At 41.6% G+C, this 10,428-nt stretch overlaps 1 protein-coding gene across 1 annotated transcript in view; it reads left to right on the top strand.

The window, feature by feature from the left end:
• Positions 1–1,480: 1,480 nt before the first annotated feature.
• MICALL2 (MICAL like 2) overlaps positions 1,481–10,428 on the top strand; it is a 54,196-nt gene continuing 45,248 nt past the window's right edge. The window contains 2 exon segments of the mRNA XM_072417754.1: positions 1,481–1,619; positions 5,480–5,631. Of these exon segments, the coding sequence (XP_072273855.1) occupies positions 5,489–5,631 (143 nt within the window). The 5' untranslated portion in view covers positions 1,481–1,619; positions 5,480–5,488.

The following is a 10,428-nucleotide window of genomic DNA, read 5'->3' as shown; positions in this document are numbered from 1 at the left end:
CCCTGAGCACTTGCCCTGTTTGCCCTACTCAAAAACTGGCCCTGAATGGCATGAACCCAATGTCCATCCTGGCATGATTTGACTCTTCTTGCAGTGCACATATTTCTCTACTGTTGACATGATTTGAAACCTTTGAACTTGTTCAAACCCCAAACTTTAGTTGTCACACATTCATGCTTCTGCTTTTTGCACATTCATTATGCTGCTTTTTGCACCAGTGGCACATTTTATGGTTCTGTGGTTTTATACAATGCAGAATTAAAAACTGCATACCGTAGCTTGCTCACAATATCACAAAGCCGCCTTTTATTGATCATATCTATATATCTATGTACATACTTGCATGTCTTTGCTTGCATTCATCAGCATATAAAATTAAGTAAAAAAAAAGTGCAGGGGTCAGGGGGGAGACATACACAGAGTGCAGGGGTCAGGGGGGAGACATACACATAGTGCAGGGGTCAGGGGGGAGACATACACAGACTGCCAGGGGTCAGGGGTGTGACACACACAGAGTGCAGGTGTCAGAGGTGTGACATACAGAAAGTACAGGGGTCAGGGGTGTGACATACACAGAGTGCAGGGGTCAGACATACACATAGTGCAGGGGTCAGGAGTGTGACATACATGGAGTTCAGGGGTCAGGGGTGAGACATACACGGAGGGCAGGGGTCAGGGTTGTGTCATACACAGAGTGCAGGGGTCAGAAGTGTGACATACACAGAGTGCAGGGGTCAGGGTTGTGTCATACACAGAGTGCGAGTGCAGGGGTCAGAAGTGTGACATACACAGAGTGCAGGGGTCAGGGGTGTGACACACACAGTTGTAAACCATAAAAGGTGTTTTCATTGTAGGATTGTATAAAGATATTTGACATTTGTAATATAAATCACTTCCAGTACAGAGACAATAGATAACAAGACAAAAGAAAATCTCTTTAGGGATTTCAGTATTAAAAACTAAAAAAAGAGTCCCCTATGATTGGTCAGCTGCTAAATCCCCATCAAATTTCCTTTAATGTACTAGTTCTAATGCACTAATCGCAGATTGGCTTTCTAATGTGTATGGACTAATACAGATCTCTCTGATACACAGCCTGGAAGCTCCGCCCATGTGTACAATCCCTGACACAGCATAACCTTGCTTCACTACACTCCCAGTCTACACGTCCTCTCTATGACGTCACTGCTGAGTAACATTCTTGTGTAATAGAGCTCAGGAATAACAACGTCACCCAACAAGCTCCACGCCGAGCAATAACCCCGCCCCTCATTTAGAGACAGATTAGATCACCACGCCCCTCCGTAAGATGATTTACATGGCCGCGCCCCTCCGCAAGGAGACTGAGTAGATCCCACGCCCCTTATTTAGAGCGTATTGGATGACCACGCCTCTCCTCGTGCAGACTGCCTACACAGTCCCGCCCTCTCCGATGTGATTGACAGTTAATCCCGCCCCATAAGCAGTCTCCGCCCACTCCCTGCAGTGATCTGTGCTTAGACAGCTCTGTGCGGGCACCGAGCAACAGTTGTGCTGGGATCGCCGTGTTGGTGTAGGGGCAGCATATGGAGGAGATCACACAGTGACACCGAGAGCAGCAGACACAGATCAGGGACAAGGTAAGGTGCAGCTCCTGTATATTACATCTGCTGCAATATAACTCTGATCGGTTCCTTTATTATCGATCCATCACATGCCTGCACACAGGGGGCTCCTATATATCTCCCATTACATACATGACAATTCCCTCATCTCCATATATTGTGCCTGGGGGATCCTTCTATTCTATTACACCTAAATTATATCAAAACCCAAATATAAAATCTGATCTGATTGCAGCTGCCATTGTTTTACTAAAAATAAAAATCTATTGTAGATTGCATATGTCAGAGGTTTCAAAACAATCATTCATCGGTTCCATTATCTTTTCACACGTTACATTCACTCATTGTTCGATATTGTCGCCTTTGTTACAAAGTATATAGAACCCCAATTTGAGCCTCATATTCTCCTCTTTGCCGTTGACATTTTGTTCTGTCTGATAAGAATCGGATAATTATATTTGTGGCAAAATTTCAGGTGATTTCTGTCTGTGTTTGTTATCATTAGTGTTGTTCTTAGTGATCCTGGTGGACTACAGAGCCCCTCCCACTACGGCTGAAACCACATGGACCGCTAGCTGTGGAAGCTCCGCCCCTTAACCCGTAGCTCCCATTCATTGGGTAAGTGTGTGCTGCTATGGACAGCAAGGGTTACAGGGTTAGCGTGGCCCCAGCTATCGCTCTGTGATGAAGAGGACAAAGCGTTCCGTAGTCTTGTCCTGGGGTGACCACGCTGCACCTTCATCATATACTAAGGGCCCATTCACGCCAGGAGCCCCGGGGTACAATGAAGCATGGTGGCTTTATAACCCAATGTGATGGTTGAAGATGGCGCCATCTGTATTTTTAGTGTAGCAGGTTACCATTGACACCTTCCAATCCCCCCCCAATTAAAAATTACAATTTCTGGGCAAAATGCCTCCTTTTACCCTGTCTGGTGATGCCCCTGGACGCTTCTCAACATTGGTTGCTAAAGACCATGTGGCCTGGTGATGTCATCATTGCCAAGGTAACATTCAGGAAGTTGAATTACTAGAGTAAGCAATCTTTTTATTGGCTGGTGGTGAGGTCCCGTCCTTAACAACCAGCAGCCAATGGAAAGACGTCTTTAGGTTCAATTTATATCCGGGCCAACTGGCCCGACAGCTACAAATTGTAAGATAGAAGACCACACACAGCCCGGGGCTGTATTACACACCTATGTTATTCTATTGGGCAATTGGTGATAATCCCATCTTTAGCTTTGTGTTGAATTAATAATGTGTGAACAAGGAAATTGCTGACAGGAATTTACATTGCTCATTAACATTGCTTGGCCCTGTGAGCTTCATTGAGAAAACAGGCCGACATAAACGGTCCCCCTTCTATACAATGTGCAATGTGCTAAAAAGTTGTCACCAGACTATTTATATCTACAGCAATATTCCTACCTCAAGATTTCATGTTTCCTGAGTGTGTTTTTTTGCATATTATTTACTTGTAAAATCTCCTTCATGTGGACATACAAAAGTCTGAGGCTGCTGCTGGGTGCCGCCATCTTGGATGTGATATTGGCAGCCCCTATAGACTGAGCTGTCACTTTATGAGATTCTATCACAGCCTTTCAACCTCACCCCCTGAGGAACCCCTAAAATAATTTTCAGGTCTTGGGGAGCTCCTGCTAAATCCATAGGAGGTCATAAGTAAAATACACCTGGCATTGGTGGTGAGTAGAAATAATGCCCCCCTTACAGATGGCTGGGCTTTGGTGTCATGATACTGCCTGCCATGTGATACTGGCCTCAAAACTAGGTCACCATCACATTGAGGTCAATCAGCCAAAATTTGATGTCACCATCACACAAAATATCAATGGGCCAAAGCTTGAGGGCGCCATCACATGGGAGGTCAGTTGGCCAAAACTTGAGGGCGCCATCACACAAGAAGTCGATGGGCCTAAACTCGAGGGCGCCATCATGTGGGTGGTCAAGCAGCCTAAACTCGAGGGCGCCATCAGGTGGGAGGTCAAGCAGAGCCCTCCTCAATCAGTCAAAGTTCAAGGAACCCCTAGCTACCTGTGGAGGAGGCCTGGGGTTCCATGGAACCCTGGCAGGGAATTACTGCTCCCCTGGAAGTTACATAAAATGTTACATAGGGAGGTAGGGTGGGGGTGGAAGTGTTGGGTAAGCACAGACAGACAGTCAGTAATTAAGACATTCCCAGAAGAGAGATGTATGGGGGCTGTGCTAAAGCTTTGGCACTTTCTGAAGGGTCAATCTAGCAAGTTCAGAAACACATTAGAAGCCCATAAACAATTACTAATGGAAGGAAAAAACAAAACCTAAACATTGCAATCAATATTTATATAACCGTCTAGGTTCTTGCCTTCCATCCTTGCTGGTAATTCTGTTAGTCATTATCCAGAACTTGGAGGATTTGTGATGGTTTCTTTGGACTTTCGTCATTGTGTAAATTATATAGAAAAAATAACCTATATATACAACTGGCCGAGGTCACTGAAAGTTGAGGAGCTGTATGCATGTTACCGTCAGTATTCTGTATGTGTCAAATTCTAATATTACTGATTGTCGGGAAGTTTTGTCCAGGCATCCGGCTACAATGTGTGTTTTTCTCAAAGCACCCAGATGGCTTTTGAACACTTCCTGAAGATTCAGATCCTTGTCAGTCTAACATAAGCTACAATGACCCCGATCTACACAATCTGCTTTATCTTCATTTTGCTGCTGGTTTTACTTTTTGTACCATCACACATTTGTTTCACTTTTCTCTTTGTCCACACGGACTGTTTCCCCAGTGTTTAACCAGAGGCTTTTAAAGCCCTTGTTTGAAATCCCAATGCATTCCAATGGGTTAATCTACACCAGGACGTTTCCCTGAGGCACGTTTATGACATTTATCTTAAACGTTACTTGCAACGTTTAAAAAATTAAAACACGTGGTTAACGCTGGAAAACGCCCAAAAACACCCACGGTTCCCACGGTTTCCCGCTTTTTAGAGCACCTAATATGCAAATTAGTCAAAAACGCAGGAAAACGCGGTATAGGAGTTTTCCAGCATTTTAAAGGCAAGCTTTAAAAAGCTAATAAAAGTGCATAAAAACGCATATAAACGCAATAGGAACGTTTACATGTGTTTTTAAAAAACGTCCATGTCGACCCAGCCTTAATGGAACAAAAATATAGCCAGATTACATCAACACAAACATCCAGTGATCATGTGTACAGGGGGGAACAAAAGATATTTGGTAGCTGGATCATTATATAAGGATATATATGAATCCCAAAACAAAATGCAGTGTTCTCCCCATTACTGATGAGTTGGGTCACAATACAGGGCCTGCCACCCACCTACAATTTCTTCCCACCACAATAATTTCTGGGTTCAACACTGAAAATGTAATGTTTAAATCACAATTCTTTGGGGACCATTTATATGCCCATATACATCCCACACCTGGCCAAGTATTGTACCACAATGCTCATTACTGTGCCCCACAGGGTTGTTGGGGTATGAAAAGCACTTCAGGGCACCAGCAAGCTTTATGTGTATCATTGTACTTTGGGTGAATGCATGGATTACCCCAATGGTATGGTGTGTATTTTGGATTCCTTGTGGTGGTTTCATTCATTCTCTTTCTCAAAGTGAATTACATTTTCCATGAGTATTAAAAAGTTCCTGTTGATCTTGCCGAAATAATAGTGGCCGTGCTACTTCCTATGCACTCAAGTTAGAATTTTTTAAATATATAATTACCTAATTTCAAGTATTGTCTAATATATACTAATATTATATATTTATTTTTTTCTTGAATTCAAAACATTTTAGCTGTTTGTTAGCGCTGTTTAATAATTTAAATGTTCTTTTTCTAATTCCACAGTGGTTCAAGATGGCTGCTATCAAAGCACTCCAGCAGTGGTGCAAGCAACAGTGTGATGGGTATCGAGATGTCAACATTACAAACATGACAACATCCTTCCGGGACGGATTGGCATTTTGTGCTATACTACACAAACACCGCCCTGATCTTATGTGAGTGTTTTTGGGGGTCATTTTAGTTCCTTACAGAGTGATGGGTTGAATCTAGTGGTGATCATTTAACCTAGTTAGCAACTCAGGTTGGTGATCTCCCAAATAATGATGGCCATAGACCGGACAGGCCTCTTGGTTGATATGACTGTGCGTAGGGGTCATAACCAATCCTAGACAAGTCCTTCTAAGAAATGTAAATCTCTTGCAGGTAAGATACTCATATTTCTGATGTTAGATCGAGGGCTTTAAGTGACTTGGAATTGGGGAATTGGTCATTTGGAGTTATTTGTCTCCAGACTTGAACAACTGATTTTTAGAGAATGATGGAGGATCTCCCTATTGCTACCTATAAAGCAATCCAATCCACCATGTCCAGGTGAGAGAAACGTTAGGTCCAGTCTTCTGCAGGAAACTGATCTTTGATTCTCCATTCATGGAAGAATATCACATAGGAGCATCAAAAGACTTTCTACTTGTATATGTATAGAAAAGATCTATGTGAAAACCTTAGCTATCGTGAAGCGATATGGAGAAGACCTTTTGGTCTTTCAAACTGGAGTTGGCTTCAACATTTTTTGTCATCTCCGAGGGTTGCTCTAGGAGCTGTTTCAGACATGTCCAATTGGGAGAAGAAGAAAGACCTCTGAAGTAATTTTATCTAAAAGTAAGACTAATCCTGGATTCCAACTAAAAGAACCAGGGTACCAGGGGAAGGACATAGAAGAAAGGACACTCTGAAGCTCTATTGATAGACCTAAATGGACAATTGTGTCTTTCACCAGAAGACCTAACATCTATTATATAGGCTGCTGGAAGTAAATATCATCTCCGTATTACAAAATCTTTAGGTAATATTCTAGCACACTGGTCTCATTACTTTACACAATTTTTATTGGTTACTGTACTAAACCTTTATTTAGCTTTGGATACATGTACAAATGTATGTCATTATACTTTTGTGAAGATTGTTTTAGCTCTGTCTCTCACCTTACCTTACATGAAGGGTATGTAGCTAGATGTAGTTTCTGATCACCAGATGAGATGCATCCAGCAGATGACATTCTAAAGCCTGCTGGCAGATTTTCTGCAAATCTTGACAACCCCCACACAGCCCATAGAAATAGGGACACCTCCATCTTCTTATCTCTACATTATATGGCTCTGTATGGAGCAATGTTTATCAACCAAGGTTCTGTACAACCCCAGGGTTTCTCCATAGGGCGCTAGGGATTCCTTGGCAATTTGCACCTCTCAGGTCAAAAGACTGTCCACAATTGCAATGCAAACTGAACAGAGTTGTTTAGAACACACTCTGCATTAAGTTTTACATTTTTATTTCAGATCTTTTCTCCAGCTATGAATGAATTGACTAAAAACCATAACAGTTTATCTTTAACTGTTTACAAGGATTTATTTCTTGGTAATCCTCTAAGCCTTATGGTCAGTCTTTGCTGTTTTTTCCTTTCCTTGTGTGGGTGTAAGCAAGCTTCAGAAGCCAAATAAATGTAGCATTCATAAGGCTCCTGATGACTGCTGGACAGAGGGATGAAAATAACCATGACGGGGGTGTGGGCAATTCTGGAAAATGTGAAAACACTGTATAATTGAGTAGTGTGAAGAACTGTCCACCCCCATAAAATGTTTTACAGCAAACTCCTTCAAACGTCTAAACTTACTTCATGGTAGTTTTTCTCATAAACACAGGATGCGGGATTTTAAATATTCCGTGTGTCTGACTCCAACATAGGGCAGATGGGGAAGCTGAGAATGGATATGTCATCAATTGCTAATAGTCGTCTTGATTTGCAGGGTTTGCAAAAAGAACAGTCTACATTCCTCTAAGACAATGGTGGGCAACCGGTTAGACCATTGGGACCTCACATGTGTATTTTAGCATAACAACATTTTAGCATAGCCTAACCCTGGCTTGTCCAAAATTAAAGTTGGTGTCCTCTCCTAGTGTACAGGAAAAAAAGTGTGTTTTGTCTATTTGGTCATATGAATACATAGGGTTATGGCTATGTTGCCACCCTGTTTGTCAATGTTACTGTACAATGAAGGGCACTGGTGGTCCTGCATTGTATCTGATGTTGTGGTGCAATTTGCATTCCATGGTGGGAGAATAATTGACAGGTAGGTAAGTATTCTTCTCTATTAGATCTTCCCCCTTCCTCCTAGACAAAACAAACATTGTATCCTGCATACCAGGGATAAATATATCTGGTTATCCGGTATATTTGGTTTTGGCAATATGGGTATATTTAAGAATATCAAGGGTATCGCATTAACCTTCTGGTTTTACTTTCTTTCACTGACTTCACTGACATGATCAGTGTCCATGTTCTAGGTGAGTGTCTTAGAATGTGCGGACATTAGTAGTTTAGTATAGTAGCCAAGTAACCAGTGTTGTCATAAGGCAGTCAGCAAAGATACACTCCATGTTCTTGATAGTAAAGTCACTTTAACCTGCCTGTTTAGCACATACAGAACACTACATAATTATTTTCACTGGCAATGTTCTTTTGAGCATAATACGTATTGGAATAACCATTGGTGCAGCATTTTTGCCGCAGTGTCCAGTCAGCACATATTCCATTGACAGTGATTGTGCCACGTAAATGCTGATAGCGTTATTGCCTAAAGTAACCACAAGTAAAATTTAAAATTAAAAAGGAATATTTAAATGCATATGTTTTTAGGCCTAACAATGTCCAAGAAACTGAAGACGGGATATTTACAACCCCTAGGCATCCTATAACAATCAGGCAGACAAATGCTGCTACAGTAACTATAAGTGTTTTAGTAAGTTTTCCTGCCATTCTTCTTTCTAATATAACTACAGTCTCTGCATGTATGAGGAGTATTGAAGTTACTTGAATGATGTACGTCTTTCACATGGCTCTATACAACCCCTAGACCACCAGCTGCAAACAAACCCAGCAGCTAATCCGCATTCCTGTTATTTTTACTTCCATGATCAGAATGTTTAGGCATGATTCTTATATGCATGCTTGTGTGTAATGTTTTTACTTTTTTAGTTTCTGTTTAGTTTTACTTTTTCTTAAAAGTGAACTTGGGCTTTGTCCATGCACATCATTGTTGGCCCATACAACACTAATACCTTCCAGTGCTGTCCAGATGCTCTTTTGAGCTCTAAGACATGAACTGCCATACCTGGTAATTCTAGGTATATGACATGCAATCCTCTTCCTGTTACATGATGCTGGCAAACTGCCTCATAGCAGTGATGAACTTAGAGAGAGATTTGCTTGCCCTCTGCAAGCTTCAAATTTTTCGGAGCGAACACTGGGCTTCATCTCCATTCTCCCGGGGGTGATCAGAACAGTGGGGGAGCAAAGGAAAGGGTGGCTGTGGCTGTAGGGGCAGTGGGAACACGAACCTGTTGCTTTTCCTTGTACAAGATCTAGTAATTCAGACACCCTTGGTAGACAGTGTAGCCATGTTTGTGATCCAGCCTACCGTGCTTTACTTCTTCATGCAGTTAAACCGTATACATCTTGGTCACTGACCTGTCCACAGCCCGAGATTAAAAATGAAGGAACACTACTACACTGATAATTTCTTCACTCTGCTCCATCTGCTCTTCATTTTCTGATCATCCAGATCACAGTGTTTGACAGCAATATAATAGACCCTGATTAGATGGCATTGTTGTTTAAGGCTTGGGGATCAGCATAATATCTCTGAACAGCAGGACTCGCAATGTAGAACAGCAATGACATCTAGGCAGCTAGCAATTTCTATAGGTGATATTAGCAATGGCAGCTTTTTCATTTAAAAAAGTTTCGTATAAGGACAACTCCATCCAGTGGTGTTTAGAGGGGATCTAATAATTAAGAAACACCTTAAAATATTATTGTCTTGTGCAAGATTTCTGTCTACTATCAAGACAAGCCTTTCCTTTGGCAAACGTGTTTATTTAGCGTTAAATTGTTCTTCAATGTCTGATCATGGTCTCATATTTATGGCTGGCTTTACAACTATGTGACAGTTGTATAAAACCCTTCCCCATTATCCTCCTATAAGAGGCAAGGTTCTAATTGGCTTTTATGGGCCACGCTTCCATCGTCCAACAAATTCCTTTTTCCTGTACATTGATTTTATTCACTCGCCACACATTTCCTACCCAGCAGTCATTTCTTTTCATTAATACGTTAATGTGAATAGAGATTGTGTAGACAGTGACATAGTGTTTACTTTGTAGGTGTTTATCCAATGCTTTTGGATTTATTGAGTTGGCAGGTGTACATGTGTCACAAAGTACAAGTTTGTGCCATTGTTTCTTGTGCAGAAATTATAATGTATATAGATGTACGCCTTACCTGTTGTTAGGTGTTCCTTGGTATAAGTATGTTTGGTGAGCGTTTAAAAGGTTTTTGTTTTGTTCTAAATATAGATCCTTGCTTAAGACCCCTTCTCTATTCTCTCACATTCACCATATTTACCTAAGATCTGTTCTCGTGTCCTGTCTGGTGAAACTGCTGTTACACCCCTCTGCAATAATCGGCTTATTACCACAATGCATGTTATATGCACTGATGTGCTATGGTGACATTAATTCTAAATGGTACATCGGTACACCGCTACATGTTTACTATACACCTCTGTTCTGCAATGTGCATTGGCTTGTGCTAGCAAAACAGAAAAGGGAAACTTTTTTTTGGATAGTGTATGCAGGAGTTAGAAGCCGTGTTTTTTTTTCTGTCTATGCCATGCACAACAGTCATCTTTGTTGTCCTTGTGACCACTCTCACCATAACAGAAAGTGAACTAAAA

Source organism: Pyxicephalus adspersus, chromosome 7 (assembly GCF_032062135.1).
Source record: "Pyxicephalus adspersus chromosome 7, UCB_Pads_2.0, whole genome shotgun sequence".
Taxonomy (NCBI): domain Eukaryota; kingdom Metazoa; phylum Chordata; class Amphibia; order Anura; family Pyxicephalidae; genus Pyxicephalus; species Pyxicephalus adspersus.
The sequence above is the reverse complement of the archived record's forward strand: the minus strand, read 5'-3'. Positions and strand labels throughout refer to the sequence as shown.